We start from the raw sequence: 14319 nt of genomic DNA, 5'->3' as shown, positions 1-14319 counted from the left end.
CGGAAGGGGAGCGCGCGACGTAGAATGCCTACTTCCCCTTAAGCAAACTTGATTAAACCTTTGTCCACCATAAAAAATAATTTTACGAGTGTTTTGTATACACTTCGGATGCCCCCTGTGAATATTAATTTCGGCCGAGCGTTCCACAGTGTTTTGAACTTACATTTGTAAAAAAAGCAGTATAAATGGAAACGATGAACGTTCCATGTATTATAAAAAACGTGCTTGTAAAATCGTCCTAATTATCATCTTGATACGAGGCGCTCGACTAATTGCTCTGGTGCCTTGGGGTGTGTAACGAACCGCTAATTACATAGGGACGATGCTGGCCTATGATAATTGAATCGATGAAAACTGGCATTTTCTCCGTTCTACGGCTGTCAGCGTTATTTCGTGAAATAGGAGAAACGAAAGGCGATGAGGAATGCGCGATACACGTTTCCACGTATCGCTAACATACAAATCGCAAACCTCTTATCGATCATTAGAATCTCTATGATCTATGAGCCGCCGTGGTTGGATCTTCAAGGACGCTTGGAGCGGGGCAAGAAGAATTGTGTTATCCACTGCACAAATACAGGTTATTTCTATTAAACTAATTTTAGCGCCGACCTGAGCTACGGGTATGAGTAATCGCGAATCAGTATCTCGTATCTTGATCGTGGAAAAAAAAAAAAGAAAGATACTACAGGTAGTATAAAGATGCCAGATTAACCCGCAATTAAGTTCGTTTCTTTTCCTCCTCCAAAAATCGTTTCGAAAATAAACTTTATGGCACGTTTCCGTTCTATCTGAAACCTCTGCCGACTCATTTCCTTGCGACGCCTTGGTTCAACAAAAATTTACATAACCGATTATAAATATCTTTCGTAACTGCGAGGCGTCCTCGTTTCTTACGTTTCTACGATCCTCTTACTATTCGAACGATGTCACGAATAAGTACATCGAATATCATACAATATATAAGAGTTAACTGGAGTTGTAAGTGATGCGTAAGTTGAACTCGACCGCAGCAGCCGCTCGTGGCACGGCGGAGGTTAAGGGAAGAAAAGGGAGGCGACGGAGAAGGTGTTCGGGACCGCAGGATCGTTATCGATCCCGTCAGCTTCGCCGCGCAAAGCTGTGTATACGTCGTGGGTCCAGCGGCTCTCCGAGAGGGTAGGAGGTCCTGGCAAAGGAGGAGAAAGAGAGGCGAAGAGAGGGGTAGAGTAGTGAGGCCCCTCCCTTGTACTCCCTCCCCGTGGCCCGTCCAGCAGGACCCCCCACCAAAGGTACGCCGAGGACCCGCGGCCCACCTGTGCCGCGGATGGACCCTGCACGCTTCTCCGCTGATCCGACGCACAGTGTGCCCATAAGGCCCATTCGAAGTATACTTACGAGAGCGCACGAGCCTAGCCAGCGAACGAGCGAACGAACGAACGAACGAACGAACGAGCCGAGCGGCGGACCGACCGATCGAGCGAACGAAGTGGGACCGCAGAAAATAATTGGAGGTGGGGGCTGATTCAAGAATCGACGTGGACACCCTCGCCTTCCAAAGTCATTCACCTAACGGTCATCGCCGCGTCAAGAATCTTCTTCTTGTTCTTCTTCTTCTACTATCGACACCTCTTCCGTTATCCGGCTGGGCCCAACAGACGCCGCGTGTCCCTCGATAATTAGACACCGGGAGACACAGACATTCGTACGAGCGTGACCGGGCAGAGAGCGGTGGGCCTCCGTTTCTGCTTCGAGAATTATTAGACGAGGACCGCAGTGACGTTCATCGACGACAGGAGTTTGTGAAAGACCGAACGAGAAACGTGGACATTCGTCGAATTCGTGTGATCGGGGATCGAGGAGTTGTTTATCGTTGATAGACCGTACAGTGAGAACTAATCGTATCCAGTGTTTTCTACGGGGAATCGCAGTGAGCTTGTCAGTGAACTGAATCGACGGTTGATGTTCTTTCCAACAATTAACGATATGTTACGGTGACAAAGTGCTGGATGCTGTGACTTAAACGAGAAACGGACCGACCCTACGATCCTGTCTGCTGTGAATCCGGCGCGGCGTTAATCGTCTCCACGTTCCAAGGTATGTGATCACGGTGATTTACGAAATGCGATCGGTTAAAACTCGGAGCGGCAGATTCCCGAAACTGACAACTGGCAATTACGGGTTTCCACATCGCGGCTAATTCGTAACGTATCGCGGCTGTCGCTTCGAGTTAATAACATCGCGGTGCCCGTGGTGGTAGACGTTCAATCGCTCGTTCGCCTCTGCCTCCGCGTTCTTTCGCGGAACGTTTCGTCTCTGCTTTGGAAACGGATCGGTTGGCGTTACACCTACGAGGCAGTGGCAGAAGGAACGAAGGACGATTCGCGCGTTTCGTAATTTTCAGCGCGTGCTGCCGTCCGATTTCTTTGTCTTTGATCGTGACACGAAGCGAAAACCGTCACAGTTCGACAATGTTTCGACGATGCCGAGCGCCTCCGACACGAGAATTCACCGGCGATAAGCTCGACTCTTCTAGAGGCCTCCGGGCCTCGTGATTAGGCTAATTATTTGATTCATTAGACTCAACGCGAGGAGATGGTATCGACGTTGATCCTAATGATATCGAGCTGAGTGTTCCCATTGCGATCGTTAAAGGTAAAATTAGGGATCTAAGTGAAACGCCATTTTGATACGCATCGTTCGGAAATATCCTGTAACGAGCTCGTAGACATTTTCGTAGACGTACTTAAAATTGCTATTTAATTGACATCGTGTCGAGTATACGCGTGAAACGACATTTCGTAGAAAATTCATAGTCACGTTCTGCAACCCTGTTGTCACACGGCTTTATGCAAATGATCTTTAAAAGTGTCCATACGCACATCCACAAAGAATTCGATGGTATGTACTTGTCAATTAGCAGATGCAGCGAAACGATTGAGCCATATTTGATTTTCTAGTTTAACCGGTAGACACACGCTTTATCTAACAATTCTCGTGACGGTGCGTAAAAATCGATGCACATCGTCCACCTTCGTGCGTAATTATTTTAAGCAAGAATGTGAGACCCGCCGCGATACGCACAGGTGGAACGAGATCGAGGACCGAGGTTACGTGGATCGCGTCGCGTTTTTCTGCCCTGGCATATTCGACGGCGATACAATAGCGTACGTACATTGTGCATTGCGCGATAGTTAGATAGGAATCTGAACGAACCGGCTATCGAAGAGCGATGGAATAATAGCATCGGAAACAAACGGTCCACGTTGCATCGCGCGAAGGCCGATTCGCTGGAGCACGCGTTGCGGAACGCCGTTTCATTTCGAAAGACCGGAAGTCGCTCTCCGCAAACTGGATCGCGCCGCTTTTGCGCGAAGATGAGGTCGGAAGACGCGGTACACGACTGCTTAGGCCCGTGTAGCAATCCATCGATCGTTAGAAGCCTGGCGAATGTTTCTCTTTCACTTTCGAAAATGTTATCCTAGACGAAATTCGAGGCTCCGCGGAGGATCGTTCCGAGTGTTATTCGGTGCAAAAAAAAAAGAAAAATCGTTAGTAAAAAGTATTTCAGGCACGACCGTCTCTTTTTATTGCGAATTGTCCCTGATAATTACAACTTAGAGCAAGAGGGTAGTAAAAAAGTGACCTGTCCGTGGCCCACCCCGACGATCCGTTCGGCAAACTTTAACTTAGTTTAGTATTCGTGAGAATAAAGGTCGAACCATTTTTCACCAATAAAAAGGTGAATAACGGTCTCTAGTCCGAGCACGAGAGAAAACCTTTTTTTTCTCCCTTTACGATCCTGAATAGGTGTAGCTTAAAAATCAGCGAGCATAAACAGACCAGGTTAAAAGAAAGTAAAACAGAATCCACCGTGTCAGGACATACAGACGGGTCGTCCGGCTGTAAAGCGTAATCCAGTGCGAAATGGTGGACTCGAGAACGGAACTAAACCGATTTCCGTAGGCATGCGTCTTGGGAAAAAGGAAAATTCTACGGCCGTGCTAGACGACGTGCCGGCGACGAAAGTAACGAGGCGTCGGTCATTTAAAATAGTTCCGCTAAAACAACCGTGCGACGACTTTCACGCGCATGTAAATGAGGAAAAAATCCACCGATTCCGAAGAAACCTCTCTTCGCGACCTATTGGACGGCATTGGGTGTCGCCGTTTAATTAATGCTCGAAGCGACGTGGAAGGTGACTGGTCGCTTTTAGCAAAATCCAGCCACGGTGGTGTATCTGTGCGCGCGCGCGTGTACGTGCGCGCGAGCCAGAGAGGCTCAAAGCGGAAGAGGAGCGTGGTAGGTGTTTTTATCGAGAAGGTCAGCTCTAGAAAGGAGGACGATCACTGAGAGCGGCGGTGGCAGCGGCCTAAGGAACTTGGATCGATCCCTTTTCAACGTTCGAACGCGCCACGCCGGGTCCAACCTTTCCGTCTCGTCGACGGTCTTTCCGTGAAATCGCACGACGATCATCGGCGAACGATTCGCGACCGAAAGAGTGGAGAACACGCGCGCGCCGCGCTCAACAATTGCGCGCGATTCACGATGATCTCGGCGACGATCGTTGCCGCGCGGTGGCGATCGTATGAAAAACGCATCTCGCGAGGAACTCCGCCGGTCTCCAGTCGAATTCCACGTCGATAGACGCTTCTCATTACGGGCGAACTTTCTCTCCTTTGTGATTCACTTTTTTCTACGTCGAGTAACAAAGTCGGTTTCCCGTTATCAAACGTTCGGCTCTCGCGTTTACTTGAAATAATTATCGTCGGTAGGTTGCACGACCATTAGCGACGGAGAGGCAGCAATTTCGTTTAAGTAACCTCTAAACAGGATCTATCGACGCGAACGCGAGGCGAGCTTTAATTAATCAGCAGTTTCATTGTGCCCGCGGAGAGGCCCATAATTAAAAGTCATTTGTTAGGAGAACATTAAATCATCTATCATTCTTTTCGCGTCGTGTATTCTATTAAGCCCGTGAGCCCGGGTATCGTTCCTATACGATGTATCCGTTGCGACACGCGAGCGTGTAACAATATACCTTAAACGTTGCAACTCGCATCGACGTGAAACGCTCGAGTATGCAGGCACCCCCTGAATGGCTCGCCGGATGCACACCTGCAATCAGTGCAGGTTGCGATACCTTGGGCGCAGACCACGTCGAGCGTTACCCGACTCGACGAGCTATCGATTCCAAAGATCCACCGTCTATCGATAATTAATAGCACTGAACAATCCTTCGATCGAACATCAATATATACTATACGGAGCTAACTCCCCCCTTAAAATACCAACAGAGCCTAGAGGCTGTGCGTCTAACGAGAACGCGACGCAACTTAAATTCAATTAACAACCGACTGTCTCAATCCTCCTCTCCAGGCTCTGTCCGTCCTTCTCCGTCCGATCGTTCTTTGCAACAAGTCGGTGCTCGATTTCGCGAGGACAGTCGTCGAGGTCCACCAAGCAAACCGCGACGATTGCCTCACGCGGATACGCCAGTTTTTCCGCTCGATTCGAAAATGCTCTGTAGCAATACTGTTAGCACAATCTTGTGAAAAGATCGTTCCTTCTCCGTTTCGTTACTCCCGCCAGTATCCATCCTTCTCGGCTGTTTTCGAAGTAGAAACCGATCGTTTCACCGAACGTGTTCGCGAGCCGGCTAATTTATCCGATAAGAGGTGTATAAATCCCGTGACACCGGGCGACACGCGCGTTTATGAAAGTCCCGGCGACGAGGAAGAGGAGTCGGAGCAGCGTGCGCGCGGAGCCCCGGGCACCCTGGCCAAACAGAAAAGAATCGAACGCGGAATTAAAAGTACGCGTAGGCACGCCGCGGCCAAGGCGTCGAGCGTCCGCGAATGAGAAGTGTCAACGACTGTGGGGTGTAGGTCAGGAAAGAGAGACTCCGTTGATCAAACAATCGATGTCTCTTCCATTAGCTGAGATTTACTTTCCCATTTAGCGACAGTCCGTCATGTATGAAAGTCGCCGCAGGTGACACGGTACGCGAGGTACCCTCGGGCTACGTATGTGGGTCACTATTATTGTCCCATATTCCCTTCCCTCGGCTTAATTGTAATTCAGGATGCAGAGGCGGTCGTGTGAAATGAAAATATCGAAATACGTCGGCTGGGACGGACGTAATGCAAATTCGATCAACGATTCACGGGAGCCGAGCTCGAACGACGGGGTAAGGGAATAGGAGGCGGCGAGGTGTGAAAACGAGTCCGCGGGCCCGCAATTCGTTTTCCGGACGAGCGGCCAAAGAAGGCGAAAAGAAGTTGGACAGGGCGCCGGAGGGGCGAAGGAGAGCGATCGTAAAGAAGAAAAGGTAGAACGAGACGGAGGGAAAAAGCAAGTGCGCGAGGGTTTTCCGCTCGTTGAACGTAACACGCACCGCTTTGCCACGATCGAGCGATTCGCGCGTACCGCGCTAACCGGCGAGTTGCGCAACGAGCTTCTTCTCTTTCCCAATCGTTGCGATCGGTTGTGGCCGCGCGATAAGGCTTGCATTGTGATTTTGTCGAACGCTTGAAGTATACGCCGAGCGCGTTACGCGACCGGCGACATCGATTTTGTTTTCCCTCTCGGTTTCGTCATTTCCCATAACGGAAGCCCGTAATCGCCGTAGGAATTACGAATCCTCGCGAGGAACGCCTAGTTTCGCCTATGCCGATCGAAAGACCGGGTCTTTCGACAGAACAAATTCAAAGGAGGCCATTATCTTTCTATTGCAGATGAATCAACAGTGCAAGGTGTGCGGAGAACCCGCGGCAGGCTTCCACTTTGGCGCGTTCACCTGCGAGGGCTGCAAGGTGAGTCTTCTAAGGATCATTTTAACGATACCAGCAGGTTCCTCGGAGATTCGACGGTCGGATAACGATCGAATTGAAACGGAACAACGATACGAGTATCGACACCGGCGATAATTGAAAGCCAGCGATAAGTTTCGATGTTGATCGTTTACTCTTAACTTGGTCGATCGTACCGATACGAGGGGAATTGTAAAGAGAGAACGCCGACTGGGTATACAGAACTCGCAAGTTTTCTCGATCGGAATTTTTATCATTTCTCTCTTCCTTTCCTTTTTCTTTTCCCCCTCGCTCTCTTCTTCTCTTTGCACGCTGTTGGCCCGCGATCTTTTCCGCAGTTTCGCAAAGCCGAGAAACGCTGATCGCTTTCACGAGCCGGTTCGTGGCCGAGGTTAAACGTTTGACTAGGCATGCGTGTCAACCGGGCCCGCCGAAAGTGTATTACAGCGACACCATGTTTGGCGAACCGAACTGACCGATCGCTGTGTAAGGAGAGCCGAATTTCTAACGTCAAAGGGCGGACTTTCGAGGAACGGAACGATCGGTAGGTGGACTGATTTCACCTGCTTAAAATGGTCTACACGATGATTTACGCGAAGATTTGCTCGCGCGTCTTAGAATCACGATTAGTTAAAAAAAACCTCGCTACACCGTAAACTCGTTTCACCTTCATTAGATAAACATTGCGGTACGATCGATTGGATTCAAATTTATCCTATCTAAAGTTATATCTATACTATCTAGATTTACCTACTATCGTACTAGTATCGATCAGTTAAAACAGTTTAATCGATCGTAATAATTATTAAAGAAATTTGAATGGTCACGGCACGCGGTCGAATCGATACTACGCGGGGCTACGGGAGTCGAGCGTAAAAGCGAACGATGTCAGCAGAGCAACATTGGAGAGATGGATAGAGCGAGGGAGAGAAGGGGAGCTGACATGCTACGGTGGGCCTGAAAACGAAAATAACGAAACGAAACGAAACAATGTCGAGCTGACGTAATCGTGAACTAGGGCGGAAACAATTGTGGCAGACAAGTGCGAAGCGCCGGAAGCACCGCCTCGAAGCCGCTCCGTGATCCGAGCGAATTGACGAAACGCGCGTGCACGTGCTCGCGTGGCCACAATGTCTCCCGGACGCGTAGATCTGTCCCACGATCGGGAGATCGTTCACGGTGAAAACTCGAAGTGCGCGGCCCGCCACGGTCCTTGACGGTGCAACGACAAGCACGGTAGACATAGCCGAGTAGCGAGCGATTCGCGGTTTTATCGAGCCGCGTAAACGAAAGAAAGAAACACCCGTAGAACCCAGTGGATACGATACAATGGTTCATTATCGTACTCCATTGAGAACGAATTTCAACCTTTGTTATTCCTCCTCTTTTTCTTCCCCTTTTTTCTTTCCGCCCGCGTGACTCAGAGATACCTAGTTTGTTAGGCCACGAAAGTTCAGTCCGTGGCGTAATTAGCCGGTCTATTTATCGGACAGTTTTCGAAAGGGAACCGTAACACGATTGAACCGCGTGGAAGGTTTCGACGATGAAAAGGCGCGAACCGGCACTTTGAAGTTACAGAATGGAGCCCTGTTTGCATAACGCGGGACGAGCGTCGTGTAATAACGATAGCAATTTCTCGATTGTGTCATCGTTCCTGAAGCGTCGCGTATATAGTCCCGTGATCCTTTCGACTCATCACGGATGAACCTTAGACGTCGCCGTAGAGTCCAGCATAGAGAAACCGAACTACCGAGGAGAATACGTACAAATTGAAATGTCAACATGAAATAACTCGACTTCATTCTTGCGACTGTAGATATAATAGATAGGAAAAACAAGTGGAACGCGGTGGCGGGCCGTGGGTCTCGGCGATGCGCGCATTGGGACCACTGGGCCGCAGGAAGAGCTCGTTTTCAGAGCAAACGAACCAGAAACGATTAATAATATAGCGTGCGTACGAGCAGAGAAAGCGAAAGTGGACACACGGCCTGTGTGTCTCTTTAAAGACACTGATCATTAACCGCGAAGGGCGAAATTTCCTATCGGGTCACACAGGAAGGAGTAGGTGTTCCAGGGCGCGCGGTACACTTGCGGCTCGGTCTCTAACGCGTGCGTTCGATGTCTATCATAAAGAACGGGGGACTTAAATTGCGCGCGTTTCGTAAGGCGTTCGCTTTTTCGCTATCTGCTGTTCGCGCGATGCTGGTACGTACGAAATAACTCGCCGTGGAATGATTTCGTTGGAATGAGAGGCATTTTTCGCTGGACGTAATCAAATGGAACTAGAACGCATCGACGCGATAAAGGGGCGCGAGTGGATCGGATAGAAACAGTGGAAATAAACTGGTTTGAGAAATACGCTGAGAACTGTGGCGCCTATCTAAAATATCTTTTCTTAAACGACACAAAGTTAAAACTTGTTTAAACGGGAGTAATCTATCAGGTCGTTCCACGCTTAATGCGGAAATATTTAGTACCAATAACTTTCCACTTGCTTTACTAGCTTTCGCAGCGTTATCGAATTTCTTGAACTACTTGTAACATAATCTGATCTAGTAACATGGATTCCAAGTGAAAAGTAGTCAACATGTACCAAGAGGTTTTGCGCGAATGTAATGAAAAAGATATTGTCAATAGAAGCCGGGCGTTCACGGTGTACGAGTACTTTTTTGCACACGCGGACGAAAGGGGACCGTTCCGTCACTCCAACACGAAAGCTAACTATGTCGGAATCGTGGAATTGCACCATTTGGGCAATTAGCGCGAGCACAGTAGGCCGCACGCGCCTACACCGACCTGACTCCCTACTGTAAAACATGAATGAGAGCGCACTATTACCGTCCAACGACTTTACTCATTACGAGCGACACAATGCGGTTGCAGTGTCGCGGTAGATCTCCCAGCGAATCTTTGACCCCTCAATTTGCATTTAAAGAACATTCTAGACATTATCTGCCTTCGTAAACCTTAGCCAAGGTTCGATTCCTTTTCGTCGTAACGCAATTACGCATTAGCATTAACAAAACATCTGCTTTTCCCTGTTTCAGTCCTTCTTCGGAAGATCCTACAACAACTTGAGCAGCATTTCCGAATGCAAGAACGGAGGAGAGTGCGTGATCAACAAGAAGAACCGAACCGCCTGTAAAGCCTGTCGACTAAGGAAATGTCTGCTCGTGGGGATGTCGAAATCGGGCTCGCGATACGGGCGCAGATCTAACTGGTTCAAAATCCACTGTCTGCTGCAGGAACAACAGCAACAGCAGCAGCAGCAGCAACAACACTACCAACAGAGTCTACCGAATCAACCCTTGGCGCAGCAACGAAAACCCATGAGTCCACCCATTGGGATCCACGCGGGTCAACGAAAGGACGATGTGCTGATGCTCGGTTTGGACGATTACAAGAATTCAACTTCCCCCAGCATCAGTTCACCAGAGTCGCATAACAGCGACAGTTCCGTGGAGATATCGGAAAGAAGAGCAGCCTTTTCCGGCCATCCTGGCTTCAGACCGCTGCATTCGCATCTGCAACCCTCCGTAGCCGATCTATCGGCGCTTAGCAAAGAAATGATGGGGCTACCCCTTGGTTTCCACCTTGGAGGCATGTCCCTGATCCCACCCGCTTTTCTACCACCACCCAGCCTCACCATGTTCTCGCCCTACCATCTCTACGCAACGTCTCACGGAGCCTCCCCTCATCCGCTGGTACCTAACCACTCTTCGAGCCTGCTCCGACACTCGCCAGTAATGGAAGATGCGACCAGTGCAATCACTGCGACAACGACCACCACCACCACCACGATCAACATCGACGGCAAAGACTCGTGTGGAAACAACAATAATAACAACAACGATAGATACGCGCACAACAATAACGTGCAGACCTCGAGGCAAAGCTCTTCGCCGAACGAAAAGCCTGGAGAAACGTATACCAAGAGATTCTATCTGGACGCAGTGCTGAAGAGTCAACGATCGCACGCGGGAGGTTCGCCAGCAGGGTCCGTCAAGGAACATTCCGAAAGCGGTTCGCCGCTGTGCAGTCCGGGGCCGGAAGTAGACTGCCCGCCGCCTCAAGATAACCCCATGGACCTGTCCATGAAATCTGCCGCGACTTCCGCGAGCGACGAAACGGAAGAGGACGAGATCGATATGGAGAGCGTCAGCGACCGAGACAGTCCTCCTCTGAAGAGGAAATCGGCTCCTATAGATCTAACAACGAGAGTCTAGAACGGCAATATCGTTAACTAGCGTCCTTAGCTAGACTAGTTGAAGAGACTTGTATACGCTCGTTTAGAGTTTCGTGGAATTAGCCGTTGTTTGTACAGTGCAAAAGACAAAGGGAATAATTGGCTCCGTTCGTGAAGAATAGTTAGTCGAATGCCTCTGTTGTCAAACAGGGCGCGTGAGAAGTAGAAGCGTGATATCCCCAATCAATTACGTTTTCCATTCCATCTATCGTTGGGCGTCAGTAAGACAGCGGGTGCTCGATGGTCGAGCGAGATTCCCAGAACCGCATATATCATCTTTAATTGCGTACTGTTAAATTCCCCGCGAGCTGGAATTACCGGATCGGCAGATTGATCGCGCGGAGACGAATCATTCGCGCCGAATCGTTAAACGCGGTTGTCATCCCGCGTAAAACGTTCGTAGCGGTTGGAAGAATGAAGGATTAACGTCTCAATTCTGGGTAATCACGACGAGGATCGCGAGTCCCCGATCGATGGCTAGTTGCGCAAAAGCCAATCGACTTTAACGAGAGTCCTACGCTTTAATTAACGAGCGCGCGCGCGCGCACGCGGTAATCACGTAAGACGGAACGGGAGAGGAACGGGAGAACCGGAGAACCGGAGAGCAACCGTGCCGTTGGTAGCATCGGTTGATAAACACGTCAAACTGCGGGATGCACGTGTTCGGAACGTGCGTTACAAACCGGCGTACACGTGTAGAACGTTGCCAACCGCTTTATCTTACAAGCGTTCGACGCCTGCCAATGTAAACGCCTCCGTCGCCTGCCGCTCTGCCGCCTCTTCTCTGCTTTTGTCCCAAGCCTATTTATACTCCTCGCGAACCAAGGAATCTCCCTCGAAACGAGGATCGTAATCGCGGCCAGTCCGCGTTCGCCGGATGTCCATGACGAGTCCGGCGAACGCGGCCTGCGGCAGAGGATTTCGGTGAAATTCTTGGCGCATCGGGAACCACCGTGGACGATACTTTTCCAGCATCCGCGGACGAGCCTTGGCTGGTCGAACACAGATTTGCTCTTAGCAAAGCAGTACCCGGGTAGTACCCGATCCACGCCCCGCCGCTTCAAATGGCGCTTCTCAATTCCTGAGAGCGCGCTTCGGTTAATACGTTAGCCTAGCCCGCGAGGCATCGAAGGGATGCTGGAAACCCTCTCAGACCTAATCATGACAATTTCGAGACAACGAAGGATACCGTGTACGTATTTGAGGCTCGAGCGAAATAGTGATTATCCGAGCGTCGTCTAGTGTGCTCGAGTCTTGTGATCGTGTACATAAACTATGTAAATACTGAGCACGGAAATGGATACGCGTTTCTTTGCGTGTTTCATTAATCGCGATGTTCAATGCGTTTCTTATCTTTTTAAGCTGAACGGTGCAACGAAAACAGACGTATTGTTAACGATTTTCTACACTTATGCTTTCCGTTAAGTATTTGTTATCGATGATTATGAAGGTAGTCAATAAATGGCCAGTATTTCGTTTAATGGGTAATATTGTTGATCGTAATACGATATCGACATCGGACACGTGCAATCATAGCTGTATTCTATTTAAATTGGTACTCGTGTCCGCGCGTGGACACGCTACAAATCCATTTTACGTATCGAAGTATTTCGGTTAGCAAACAAGGCGGGGACGAAAGTGTAAATAATAGTTAGGCAAGGTTTGCGTGTACGGGACCCGGGCCAGTAAGTACTTACTTGTATATAGCCAGTAGATGATAGCGACTAATGAGTTGCAATGCTCAAAATAATTAAAAAAAATGTGATCGATTGTTACGAATAAAAAGGATATTATCTATAAGTTGCAAGTATTGGTTACCATATTCTGATAAGTGATTCCCTAATTAATTTGAGCAGTGTACTTAACGATTTTAAAACAATTGAGTAAGTCATTCTTCGCGGAGAGCATGAATTACAGATAGAAGTACATTACGATATATACTTGACGCTGTTTCGAGCGCACACGTTACTAAAACTTTACTTCAGACAAATGTGCCTGTTACAAAGCCATGCTATTTCACAAGTAAAGTACAAATCTATAAATCCCTGGGCCCTCATATATTTTGTATATATAAATTACTGTTTAAAAAACTTACAGCTTCGCGGTTCCGCTGGTGCTGCCATCTAGACTGGTGAACTGGTCGATTTATATCCAAAAATATTTATCCTTAGCGATGTTGGTGAAAAAACACTCATGTAGAATTGTTGATCAATGAACACTTTTTAAAGATACACAAATTTTCACAGACACCACTCACTGCCACATTGAATTAGTTAGCTTAAAACTAGAACGATTTACTGATCTAATTTTGTAAAAAAAATTGCAAATGATAATGTTAGCAAAGAAGTTAAAAAATTGTTAAAAAATATACAATTAATTTGAAAGTTTTCGAATATTGTCTCAAATTTAGTTATATCATTTAACAGAATCTTCGAAAAATTTGTATGATAATAAAAAAAATAGTGGAACGAACCAGAATATGTTACGTATATATTGAAACTATAGCAAAAATGGCCGTATTATCTAGCGATATTTCGTAATTAATTCTATTCGATCGAGAATGCGTATATATTAAGCAGTTGACAAAGCCTTCGCGAAGAACATAAGGAATTTGTGTTAAAATATCAGTTATATTATGCGAGACATATTTTTATGACTTTGTCAGCTCTGCATATCGAACAGAACGGGCGCCCGTATAGTTCAAGAGAGAAAAAATCGCATGCACGCGAACCAACTAGAATTTTCGCAATACCTGTACGAGAACCGCAAATATTACGTGAACCGCGTAGAGCAAAGTCAATAATCTCTACATTATTGTGCAACTTAACCGTAAGAACAACGTATAATCACGAATAGATAACTAATAATCGCGGAAAAATGCTGGAACCGTCGTACCGCGCGATTCCACATTTCGAAAACTACCGAAAAAGGAGGAACGTGGAACAGAATACGAAAAGTGGAACAATTGAAATGGACAGTTCGACGTCGCTGGTCAAATTTGATTTAAAACTGTACAGTTCCAGGATTGAATAATACTTTTCATTCACTTGTGAGTCTCACACTTCAGCAAAATAATTTTCTTAATTAATATATGAGTTATCCATAATTCTAAAGTTACATCTTTACTTATCGACAGATTGTTAAAGTACAACGTTGACTAGTCATGTCCACCCCTTCCAGTGGATAGTATCGTCGCGGTATATCAGCTCGTTTTAAATCAGTTTTAAAGTTTATTAATATTATTATATGTGCGTGCGTGAACCAAACTCGAAATGTATGTAC

The 14319-nt window shown here is 47.8% G+C and overlaps 2 protein-coding genes across 2 annotated transcripts in view; both read left to right on the top strand.

The window, feature by feature from the left end:
- Positions 1-14319, top strand: part of Fz2 (frizzled 2) — a 190893-nt gene that overhangs the window by 47530 nt on the left and 129044 nt on the right. The window lies entirely within an intron of this gene.
- LOC143424478 (knirps-related protein) lies at positions 1849-13374 on the top strand. Its single transcript, XM_076896544.1, has 3 exons — positions 1849-2076; positions 6717-6794; positions 9839-13374. Exons 2-3 carry the CDS (start codon positions 6717-6719, stop codon positions 11015-11017), a joined length of 1257 nt encoding a protein of 418 aa, XP_076752659.1. The 5' UTR covers positions 1849-2076; the 3' UTR covers positions 11018-13374.

Source organism: Xylocopa sonorina, chromosome 6, assembly GCF_050948175.1.
Source record: "Xylocopa sonorina isolate GNS202 chromosome 6, iyXylSono1_principal, whole genome shotgun sequence".
NCBI lineage: Eukaryota > Metazoa > Arthropoda > Insecta > Hymenoptera > Apidae > Xylocopa > Xylocopa sonorina.
This window is presented reverse-complemented; position numbering and strand designations above follow the sequence as displayed.